The 11,665-nt window shown below is 41.3% G+C and overlaps 1 protein-coding gene across 1 annotated transcript in view; it reads right to left on the reverse strand.

Moving 5' to 3' along the window:
- Window positions 1–70: 70 nt before the first annotated feature.
- Window positions 71–11,665, reverse strand: part of LOC113962124 (proteasome activator complex subunit 4) — a 31,129-nt gene continuing 19,534 nt past the window's right edge. Inside the window, exons 15-33 of the mRNA XM_027672928.1 lie at window positions 10,960–11,058; window positions 10,535–10,604; window positions 10,045–10,112; window positions 9,329–9,544; window positions 8,084–8,241; window positions 6,008–6,103; window positions 5,664–5,719; window positions 5,325–5,381; window positions 5,094–5,149; window positions 4,886–4,984; window positions 4,709–4,771; window positions 4,448–4,543; window positions 3,901–4,032; window positions 3,147–3,356; window positions 2,736–2,872; window positions 2,360–2,413; window positions 1,704–1,833; window positions 1,029–1,110; window positions 71–497 (exon numbers count right to left, since the gene is read on the reverse strand). Of these exons, the coding sequence (XP_027528729.1) occupies window positions 340–497; window positions 1,029–1,110; window positions 1,704–1,833; window positions 2,360–2,413; window positions 2,736–2,872; window positions 3,147–3,356; window positions 3,901–4,032; window positions 4,448–4,543; window positions 4,709–4,771; window positions 4,886–4,984; window positions 5,094–5,149; window positions 5,325–5,381; window positions 5,664–5,719; window positions 6,008–6,103; window positions 8,084–8,241; window positions 9,329–9,544; window positions 10,045–10,112; window positions 10,535–10,604; window positions 10,960–11,058 (2,037 nt within the window). The 3' untranslated portion in view covers window positions 71–339. The remainder of the gene's footprint in view (window positions 498–1,028; window positions 1,111–1,703; window positions 1,834–2,359; window positions 2,414–2,735; window positions 2,873–3,146; window positions 3,357–3,900; window positions 4,033–4,447; window positions 4,544–4,708; window positions 4,772–4,885; window positions 4,985–5,093; window positions 5,150–5,324; window positions 5,382–5,663; window positions 5,720–6,007; window positions 6,104–8,083; window positions 8,242–9,328; window positions 9,545–10,044; window positions 10,113–10,534; window positions 10,605–10,959; window positions 11,059–11,665) is intronic.

The raw sequence follows: 11,665 nt of genomic DNA on the forward strand, positions 1-11,665 counted from the left end.
TCTCAATGTTTCTGTATTCTCAATGTTTCTGTATTCTCAATGTTTCTATATTCTCAATGTTTCTATATTCTCAATTAACAGGGTGATAAATATTTTGGAGTTGGGGGATAACTCAGCCCCAGAAGATCAAAATTTCCAAGACAATTTACGACAAAAGAATGAAGTTTGTTACCAAAGGTTTTGCCCCACAACAGAATTATTACAAACAAGCAAGCAGCAAATAGGACAAAATATACAGTATTTTTTTGTGGTTCAATTAAAAAAATTAAATATCCTAGTAAACCATCATTTAATTTCCCAGAGGGTTTTTCCTGCAGGCTCTCCCAGCTCTGATGGTACTCACTGTGGCCAGGTGTAATACCCCCAGTGTGTTTTCTCCACAAAACAACAGGATTCCCAAGCTTCCTTGGTCTTTGGCAAGCTCTGGCTGTTGTAGTGCAGCCACTGGTTGTCGGGTCTGTCCCCAGCCTGGATCCTGGAAGGCTTTGGGCTCCCACCTGCTCCCATAGGAATTTATTCAGCATCAAACTTGCCCATTAACAGTCCCACAAAACGTTAGTGTGATTTACTAAAACATTCTGAAGAGCTTTTGTGTCCCACTGCCCCGAATCTACAGCCTTAGGAGACTGAAAGGAACACCAATGGAAGAGATCTCTCTATTAATTTATGGGATTTGAAATTATTTAAAAAAAAAAAAATCAAAAAGGAGATGTACAAATTCTCACAAGTGACAAAGCTTTCTGAAAGGAGAATCTCTGAAGTTTTAACCCACTTTTAAGAGGTGAATAGCTGAATATACACCCTTGCAAACACAGGACTGTTTAAAAAAAAAAACTCTAAAACTGAAAAATTACCAATTATATACCTGTATAATTACATTACCTATATAATATATACCTATTTGTTTAGGACATTAACCACAAGAGAAAAAATAAAAGCTTGTGATTCTATGTTTAATTTAACCAGAAAAGCTTTTTGAAACGTCTTAGGATAAATGTAAGACGTTGCTTATATTAAATAAAACTTACTTATTTCGTAAGGGCAGATGGGCACTTTCTTGTGTGTTCTCTTGAGCTGCTTGAGAATCCCAGCCACAGCTGAGATGGCCACCTGAAAGGAAGAAATGGCCATTAATGTACCCATTCCACACATTTCCCCCCACAAGGATGTGGCTCATCATCCCTAAAAACCCAGTGAACGATGGAGTGAACTTGGTCACAGCCAAAAGGAACCAATCCTGGTTATTTCAGGGGAAATAACATGACTTTATAGCCCAGAAAAACCTCCCCACTAATCATTTGAGTTTAATAACTTTAATTTGATGTTGTTTTAATAATGTGGGGGGAGGAAAAAAGGTTTAAGTTTCGAGCCTCACCGAGGCAACAACGGAACAAACAAAACACACAGAGATGGCTCCCTTCAAATAATAAAGTGCAGGTGGGGGGAAAAAAGCAGCCATCTGCAAAAGAAATTCTGCAATAAATAAGGAGGACTGGCTCCATCCCACACTTTTCACAGTTTACAGACTTTACATATGTCACAGCACAGCACTGCCAAGGCTCGTCTCCCTGCACGAGGAGCGTCGGGCACGTGCGCGGCTGGGAGGGGGAGGAGGAGGGAGATCCACCCCCCCTTTTTGGGCTTTATCCCTAACCCCTAGGAGCTGCAAGGCAAAGGAAGGAAGTTCTTTGGGGTTTTTTTACCTTCCTGACCACGATGGCATCGTGGTTGAGACACTGCACGAAGAACCTGATGGCCCGGGCGGGCAGGGGCCGGTCGTCCCTCAGCAGCAGGGACAGGAAGCCAATGCTGATGTGCTCGAACTTCCAGGGCCTAAAAACAACCCCCAGATATTCAAAACACAGTGTTAAGGACCACAGCCGCACACACAAATTATTTTATGTGTTAAGATGATGTAAATACACTTGGACTAACATTTCCTCTGCCCTCTGGGCACACACACAAGTGGCCAACAAATGTTCGAGTTTGTGGTGGTTTGTTCATCTTGGCATTTCAATAAAACACAGACCTACAGGGATGTTCCTTCACAAGCTTTTAAACACAAATATTATGGTAAGAATTAGAACATATTTGGATGTCAGTGTTAGTATTGCACAGATAGGGCTAGAGCTTTGTTCCCAGGACAAAAAAATATAAATGTTAAAACTCCCAGTAACTCCCAGGTCAGACAAATTAGAGAAAAAAGCTTAACTCCAAGATGTGGTGATGCCTCATATTAACACATCAAGCTCCCAGTGGAAATGAATCCAAGACCATGCTAACTGCCCTCCTGGATGCCATGGATATTTAATCATGTAGCCACCCAAAACAACTCTCATGCACAGAAAGGGAGACTTACAGGTTCCTCTGTTCCACACAGTCCAGCAGCATGTTGACCAAGTTCTCGTAGTTCCTGAGAGAAACAGAGGGTAATCATCAGCCAGATGGTACTGAGAGAACCAGTTAAAACAGGACAAAAGCTCCTCAGCAAAAGGTGAGCAAAGGCAAAAAGGAGGAGGCCAAAAGGAAACAGGAGGGCAGAAGACAGAGGCTGCCAAGGAAGGAAGGAAGGATGGATGAGCCCAGAAGACAGAGGTTGCCAAGTCAAGAGAGAAGATACAGCCCACCAATGCCTGGGCACTGTGGATTTCCCATTTTAGCCCTTTTGGGTGACTCCATTTGATGTGCAGTAAATCCAAGGAGCACAGGCTGGTGTGAAGGGAAGCTGAACTCACCGCAGAGCCTCAGCGCTCTTCTCCTTCTGTCGCTGAATTCCCAGCTGGATTTCCTCTGAACCAAGACCTGTGAAGTCTGATTCTGGATGAGCTGACTTTTGCAGCAGGACAGCTGCCTCCATGCATTTCTCTGGGACCTATCGAGGGGGAATGAAAAGATTTGGGACTTCACTTAAAAAGTTTTTAATGTCTGTTTTGAAATAAGCAGAGAGCAGAATTTCCTTGTCCACACAGCCAAGCCTGAAGCAGGGAACACAACCTTTTGTGCCCACACAGCAGAATTATTTCTCCCAAAAATGTGTTTTATTCTATTTTAAAACAAAGGTAAGAATAAATTTTAGTATTTCATTAAGAATAAAAGTCGTTTATGGATTGCTTCTATTAATTAACCCCGAGCAACCTGTCACTTACTGCAAAATCCAGCCCAATGGTCTCGTACTGCCGATGGATTTTCTCTGCCAGGTCATCAAAGAGTCTGACTATGGATGGTTTTTCCAAGGACATGGCTTTGCTAAGCCCAGAGGAGACAATGGCTGGCCAGGTCTGTGCAATGCAATCCCAGTCGTGGAGGTTTGCCAGGCACACCCCGCTGTGATTTCCAAGGAGACAATATAAGGCACCCTGGGAAACGAGAGAGGGAGTTTGGGAAGGTTAAAGCCTTGCTCCTGTGTGACAGCACGGAATAAAAATTCATCTGCAGCTCCCAACTCATCCAAATGTCCCATAAACACTCAGCTATGCGGCCTCACTGTCAAAATAACTGAAGGTTTCTCACAGATTCCTCTTCATTTAATGAGATTGGAAGCCCTGCCAATTAATTTATCCCCAGAATGGCTGATTTCTGAATTGCATTAGAGGAGAGATGATTCACAACTGCTTCATGAGTGCTGCCACCTTGACTGCAGCTCCTCAATTCCCATTCCAGAAGTTAAAAATAGGCCTCAACACCCATTTTGGTGACACCTGAGCAACCAATGGAATCAGGAACCAATATAAACACAAAATTCCTGTTGAAAACAGATCCAACACAAGCAATTCCTTACACTTGTCATGCACAAGCCACAAAAATATTAGTGATGCTGATACAAACAAGCACTTTCACCATTACAAATTCCCCCATAAAGGCACTTTGAAGAGACCCAACACAAAGGGAAGGAGCCAGTACTTTAAATTGCTTTTGGGTGACATCCTGCCGGTCGGGACGCAGGAACTCCAGGACCAAGGGAATGATGTCTCTGCAGCAGAAGTTGTAGGTCCCCAGAGCTGTGAAGAATGCCTGCTGAGCTTTACTCCTGACCTGTGTGGGGACAGAGACATCACTAGGAAATCACCTAAAACAAAACACAAGGACTAAAAAAAAACAAACAAAACCATCCTCATCCATTTCAGAGACAAAATTACTTGGAGGAGGTTTATAAACACCTCACCCTTCTCAGAGCTGACTTTCTATTTGTGCACAGAAACAAAATTACTGGCAGGAGGTTGTGAACACCTCACCCTTCTCAGAGCTGTTCAGAAAAACCTACCTCTTGTTTCTGGCATTTATTTGAGAACAGCTAAAGTTAAAGAATTTTCTTCATGTTGCCAGAAACAAAGTGTTTTTCAGGTCATTTGAAAAGCAAACAGATGGAATAGCAGGTTTAGAATATATAACCACTGAAGAGATCAACAAAACACTGCTCATATTTCAGTTGAAAGGGGCTGCTCCTCACCTGACCATAGGAACTCGTGGACAAACACAGAAGATCCCTGATCATCTCCTGGTGGGAAGTTTTATATTCACAGCCTTCCATCGTTAGTGTTCTCAGCTGAATCCATGGAGAAAACACAAATAAAGGACAGATTGTTTTTTCCATTTCACACATACCAAAGAAACACTAAAGCAGGATTATTGTTATGATGACATTTAGCAAACTGTGCAAATGAGTTTTTTCGAGGAAAGTAATTAGTAAGGATTGAGGGGGAAGAATTACCTCATGCTGCAACATAACCCTGTCAATCAGCAGAGCTCTGATATGTTGTTTCTTTCCTTGAAGCTGTAAAAAAATTTAAAAAATACAACATAATTTGGTTTAGATTTCAGGATCATATCAGCAACTTAGGAACTATTTCCACCCCTCCCCAAAGCTTTACACAGCAGAACCACTGACCCTGTTCTCCATGGATTTTTTCACCAGATTAAAGCTCTTCCATCGCGAATCAAACTCGTGCTTGTGAGACCCCTGGAACTGTAAAACATCACTAATGATCTGTGGGAAGAAAGAGAGGGCAAGAGTGATTATTTTGCAAAACAAGCCACCTTGCCTTAAGCATTACAAATTAAAAGTATACCTTCATTATTAGAAATTGAAAGTATACCTTTATTATTAGAAACAGAGACTTGGTGTCATCTTCTGAATGATCAAGAATGTAGCCTGCAATTGGGAGAGAAGCAGCTTATTATCAGACAGGCAAAGAGCTTTCAAAAATTAACAACGTTTCTACAAAGCTTAAATTTAGGAATTAAAGGCAAAGTAAACAAATTGTCTCATCTGTAAAATCATAAAGCACAACACAGCAGTTTTTAGCTGGAGGAGAGGCTGGACTTACGCAGCAGTTTCCTTGTAACCCTTGCGATTGTTTCTCGGTAATTCTCCCTTGAGAAATCTGGAAGAAAATGAAACATTTTGCCTTTATTATATGATAGCATAAAAAGCAGTTTATAGACAAGCAAACCAAGGGAAAGCCAGAGCAGACTGGGCAGAACTGGCAGTATGGACCATTGCAAAAATAATATTTCCGAGGACGCTGCTCCCATCAGTTTTAACAATGCCCACGTAATGCAAAGAGAAGAATCAAAATTATGGTCTCCAAAAGAACTGCAGAAAAAGGAAGAAAGAAAGAAAACAACACCCAGGACCTGCCTGACCAGAATTAGGATCTACTCACCATAGTCAACACCAGTGTAGAGTTTTGTCTCTTCCAAAGACACCAGGCTTGGGACCCTGCATGAGAACAAACCAAGGATTAGAAATCATTGAGGAGGTGCATTTCACTGCCATTTCATTCATTTTAACAAGTTAAATTTAAAAGTTAGCAGCCCAAAGATATTTGGATTTACTAATAATACGTCTCTGTTGTCACATTTATAAATTAACCACCCCTACGTGGGTCAGACTGTTTGTCAGAGGCAGGGACATATATGGGATATAAAAATAATATATATATATATATATAAATAAAAATAATATAAAAGTAATGACATATGGGATATACAAATAAGTTTTACTTACAGATGAGCCACCCTTTCTCCTTTCAGAGGAGGCAGAATGTTCCCAGAACCAATCAGGCAGTTATGCACAATGGCAAGACTCTGCTGCACATCATCTCTTAAACAAAGAGGAAAACCTGGTTACTTCTCTGTTAAATCCTTGAAAACACACAAATGATGAACCATATCTTTTTTGTGAAGGTTTCTGAAAGCTTTTTTCTTTTAGGTACATCAGTCCTAAACACAGGAGGGAGCACTGGAGGAAATCAAGCCGTGCTCGTTTGATCCAACTTAATTCTATCACAGAACCACAGGACTTTTAACTCCATTTTCTGAAAAACTTGGGAGATTTCACATTCTGATAATTATGATCATAATTCTGGTTATGAGAATTCACATTCTCATTATCAGATAACGAGATCAGCTAATGTGAAAACAGGCAGCTTTGCTCCAAAAAAAAAAATCTCTTTAATAAATTTTATCTAAATCTCAGACAAAAACCTACGAAATAACTCCTCACCCCAAGGCTGAGCCAATTCCTTCCCACCACGGGGATGCAACAATCCGAACAACTTCTGTGTTCATTCAGGGAATTAAGGAATTCCTTTTAAACCCCTCTCAGCTAAAGCAGGAGCTGCTGTTTTTAGTAACCTGGTCAGACAGGAAAATCTGTAGGAATGTGACACAGCATTCCCTGCTTGGCAGCACGTGACCAAATATCAGCTGAGGTATATTTAGCTGCAAGGACAGGAAGGTTTAACAGGAGGAATAAACAGTGCTTGGGATGTCAGGCCTGTAAACAGCTCCAGGGCTCTTTGACACCTGTAAATGCCCCAGCACACATTAAACTCAGCTCTGCACTAAGAATTTTGGGATCTCTTTCGGATTCTCATTTCTGTTTTCTTCCAGCCACGTCTTTAACAAAGTGATTGTTTTCTGTACAATTACTCCAGGAGGACAGGACTTTCTGTAAGGTGGTATTTACACTGGAAACATGGTCTTTGCACATGGAAATCTTTGGCTCCACTGTCTTAAAAGGTTTGCTGATTTCTTGAGGGTCCCCACCTAAAATCAGGACCACACATGGTTTTGTTTTTTTCAAATCTTCACAGATTTGAGGAGCAGCTTCTAGTTGTGCTTCAAGATTCTTTTCTTCAATGAAATTATTCCAGTTTTTCAGCAGTGATTCTACAGACTCTTTTGATCCATATTTCATGTCCCAGATATCCAGCTTGAACATCACCTCGCTGGCAATGGCTGAGCACAGCCCATAAATGGTATTCAAGAAAAGTGCTGGGGTTTGTGAAATGAATATTGCTGAATCTTCTTTTCATTTCCTCTAATTTTTCAGGCAAGGCCAGTGGCATATTATTCTCATCTCTGTTCTTAAATGACTGAAGGGTGTCCAAGTGAGAATCAAAACAATCCATCAAACTCTTTCTTAAGCATTACAATTTTTTTCTCTGAAGAGAGACATTGCTTTAAATGGGTCCTGCAAACCAGGCAAAATCTTCAGCCTGCAGATGTTCTCCCTCCTGAAGCCAAGCCTCAATGCCACCCAGAGGGGAGGGCAACATCTGGGCTAGTAACAAGACTGGGCAACAATGTTCCTGCTGGTGACCTCCCTGACTCAGCTCCAGCCCTGCAGGGACAGATTCAGAGCACTGAATCCACTTCTTCTCAGGGAGGGAGTGGAAAAAGGCACATTCCCAAAGCCACATCAGCCTCGTGTTCCACTGCATGGCTTAGGGACACAAATAAATGGCTGTGCCAAAACAAGGGAAGAGTCCAGAGGAAGGAATCCCTTACTGCTGCCTGCAGTTCAGTGGAATCAGGATCCACTCCAATTCTGTTCCACAATTTGTTTTAAATAACTTGGTAAAGGGTCTATATATTTATTTCTGTTTAAAATCATGCTATCCATTTCATGGAACACACTTCCAAGCTCCATGTATTCTTAAGTTAAAAATCTTGGAGATCTTAGAACAATGTTAAAGTCAGTGCAGCATTACAGTATTTGACTGCTTAATTTTTGCAGTGCCAGTATGATTGTCAATAATCCCTGTGGGTGGCCAAATGCACCTTTTCTCCATCTCACCTGGACATCTCCAGTTCTCCAAGTGCATAGAGCTCCAGCCTGGTGAGCTCAGGCTGCAGGAAAGTATCCAGCAAATAAAAAGCAAAGTTTATCTCCTCGGATGAGGGAACATGCCACTGGATGTCCAAGTTCCACAGGTCACCTGGCTTACCCCAGTCCTATAGGAAATACAGACATTTATTGTTATTCCATCTACGAAACAAATTATGGTTTTAAAAAAATTAGCATTTAATATTAATAAAAAACCCCCTAGTGTTAACTAGCTAATGCTGTAACACAGTTATCCTGACAATTCTAGGAAAAACAATAATGTAAAACCACACAGAAATCCCAAACCTCTACAATGTCTACACATACCTGAAAAAAAAAAAAAACAAACACATATCTGAAAGCACTAAAAGGAAAAGGACTGCACAGGTCTAACTGAAATATAACTTGATTATTCCTTTGACTGGATACAAATTCAGCCACATTCTTAAGTACAATTCAGACTTTTTAGAGTCCCGTAGAGAACATCAAAGTAACTGTGAATTTTTTCAATTTCAGACGAGGAATTTAAAAAATACGTGGGGGTTTTTTGTTTGTTTCATTTTCTGTTGGGGCACCCAGGATATTTGTTTGTTTTGAAATGATTAACTGGCCCAACTGGATGTTCCCAGCAGTTATAAAACTGTACTGGCTTTCAGTAACAAGCACTGGATTATCTGCAGTTGGGAGGTTATGCAAAAGAACATTTTTTCAGCAAAAATGCAGTTGTATTTTCAAACAGGCCAGCTGGGAACTGCTGCACTGTTCATGTGGAACACAGAGATCAACCTCAAATCTTAACAGACAACCAGCACATGACTTCTGACAGCACCAGTCACTTTTAATATTGTCACTTCTGCTTTCATTTATCTTGAGCTCAGCAGAATCACTGTTTATTGATTATTCTGCTGACCTGTAAAGTGCCCCATCTCCTTGCTGTGTATTATTGTAGTCATGCAACCCTGGTAAAACACATATCACAACCCACTGTAAAACTATACTCAAACAACAGTCAGTACTCATTTTTTGCTACTGATATCATTTTAATTAACATGTCACTTTGCTTTCAAAGCATCTTGCAATTACACTTTCCACTGCTGCTGCCTCCGTTCAGAAACCTCCAAATAAAACCGAGCCACACAGCGTATGATTGTTTAAAAAAGAAAAAAAAACAAAAAAAGTCAAATCCTCTAATCCTAAATAAATGAAAATCCTTGCCTTGATAGGAAAGTATTCAGAAAGAGGCTTGTCAAAGCCACCTGGCACACTGCAGTACTCTGTGGGGTAGATAAGTGTAGCAGAACGAAGAAGGTGGTGCAGTAGGTTACAAGACAGAATGTAACCCTGCTTACAGTTCAAGTGGAGGGTGCGCTGCAGTATCTTCCCAAACTGCTCCCTGTACACAAGCAGTTGCTTTCCATCCACACGGGTGATCTGGGAGGGGAGAGGAACATGGCAAACCATCAGTGCTGTTGGAGGGGCCATTCCCCTGTGTCACACTGAACTCAGCTGGAAGGCTGGGCTTGCTCGTGGACTGCCACTGCCACGGCTGCTGGACAGGTTTGAGTGACACAGAAGGGACTGTGACATCCACCTCCTTCCAAATTTCCTAGCAATACTCACATACATTTAAAACTTAAATTAAAAGTACTCATATCTACCAAAAGCATCTCATGTTTTCCCCCTGCATCGATCCCTCTTCTTTCTCTCCCCCTCAATAATTGTATTAAATGCTTTAATTTCATTCCACGTGCACACTGTGTTTCTCTTCTTCAAACAACGGCCACTCACGTCCCATTTTAAGTCAGAAACAGAAGCTGTGCAGCATCATTCATACACTTGTTTTGGTTTAATGGAATTTTTTCTTCTTCTTTCAGGGGCATTAAAGAGGATTCAGTGACACACAAGCACGGGAGGAACATTCTTTGCAATACCTCTGACAAAAGCTGAAGATTCCAAAGCAGCTCCTTGTCTAGTTCTTCATCATGTAACACATCATCATCTAGAGGAACAAGGGACAAGCTCTGCTGTAACCACACTTGCAGCCAAGCTTTCCAAACAAGAAACCAGATCCTTCCACTCCAAAAAGCTGACTCTTAACCCTCCCACTGCATCCTTCCAACTTCCCACTCCAACTCCCGTGTCCAGCTGGGAGTCACTTTAGCCAGTGTAACATCCTGCAACTGAGGAATGTCTGGAGGCATTTTAAACTGCCACATCTTTAAAGGATCACAGCCCTGCAGTCTGACAGATTTCTGCCCTGAGATCACACAGTGGTTTGGTTTTTTTAGACAACACGTTGGATTTTTCCATCATTGAAATGAAGTTGTGGGAAAACACAGCCAAGTTTTCGATGCTGTTTTTACTTTTAAGAAAAGCCAACCCAAGAGCAAGCAAGTAACACCAGAAGTGAGATGAACTTACTGACTGTGAGGTGAGTTATAACGTTGCAGCAGTGGGGCACAAAGAGCTTCAGGGACTCCTCGGGGCGGCACTGCAAACAGCACCACACACAGCCCGGGTTAGAACCAGGGGCAGCTCAGCACACACTCTGATAACAATCTAACAATATCACCACAAAAGAGAGAAGACTAGATTGCATCTCAGCTCCAATTCAATCTACAGCCTGACTTCATGACTCTCGTTCAATAAAAGCTAAATTTAACACGAGGAAAACACTGTGCGAATCAACCCCTTGAAATCTGCCCGTGTGCAACCAGCCAGTTTTAGAAGATGTAACACTAAGAACCACCTAAAAATCAAGATATTACACAGGAAAAAGCAGCAGCACTGGCTTTTTTTCCCTTTTTAAACTGAAGGTGGAGTGGATTCAGAGCGTGTTCTCTCACTTTTACTGCAGCTCGGCACATGTCGGCGACCATCCGACCGGCGACTCTCGTCTCAAATATATTGGAAACAGCAAAGTTAAAAACCTTCTCCAAGGCAACCTAAAAACGAGCACAAAGACATGGAGGTTACTTTAAAAAAAAAAAGAAAACTAGGTATCCCAAAATGTTTGATGTTACTCAGAAGGCAGCGTTTGCACTCTTCTAAAACAGAGGACTGCAATCAGGAAGCACATTTTAAAACAGTCAGAAGAGGGAGAAAGCAGCTCTGTGTAATGCCTAAAATATTCCCTTTGGGAAGAGAGAAGGTGGATAAATCTTGTTGACTAATGTAAGTTTAGGGTGCTTCTGAGAAAGTACACAGATAATAAATCAGTCTCCAAAAGGAAAGCTGCTATTTCATGTGTCACAGGGAAGGAAAGTCAAGACATCCCTTACTTAACAAGTAAATAGGGAATTAAATTAACAACTATTTAAGTGCCCAGCATGTTTTAAAGCAGCTTATTTCCACCCAGTACCTTGCAAGGCAAGCTGAATTATACACAGTGTGGATCCCATGAGTACTCTAATAATGAAAAAATCAGGGAAAATACTAATTAAATACTCAATGACAACGCAAGAATTAACTGAAGGTTTACATTAAGCAAAAGATTCCAAACAAAAATCATATCAAAGTACCCAGTGCAGTGGTTCAAAATGCACAAAACCT

The sequence above is a fragment of the Neopelma chrysocephalum genome, unplaced genomic scaffold (assembly GCF_003984885.1).
Source record: "Neopelma chrysocephalum unplaced genomic scaffold, ASM398488v2 Primary Assembly neopelma1_109204, whole genome shotgun sequence".
Classification (NCBI taxonomy): Eukaryota; Metazoa; Chordata; class Aves; order Passeriformes; family Pipridae; genus Neopelma; species Neopelma chrysocephalum.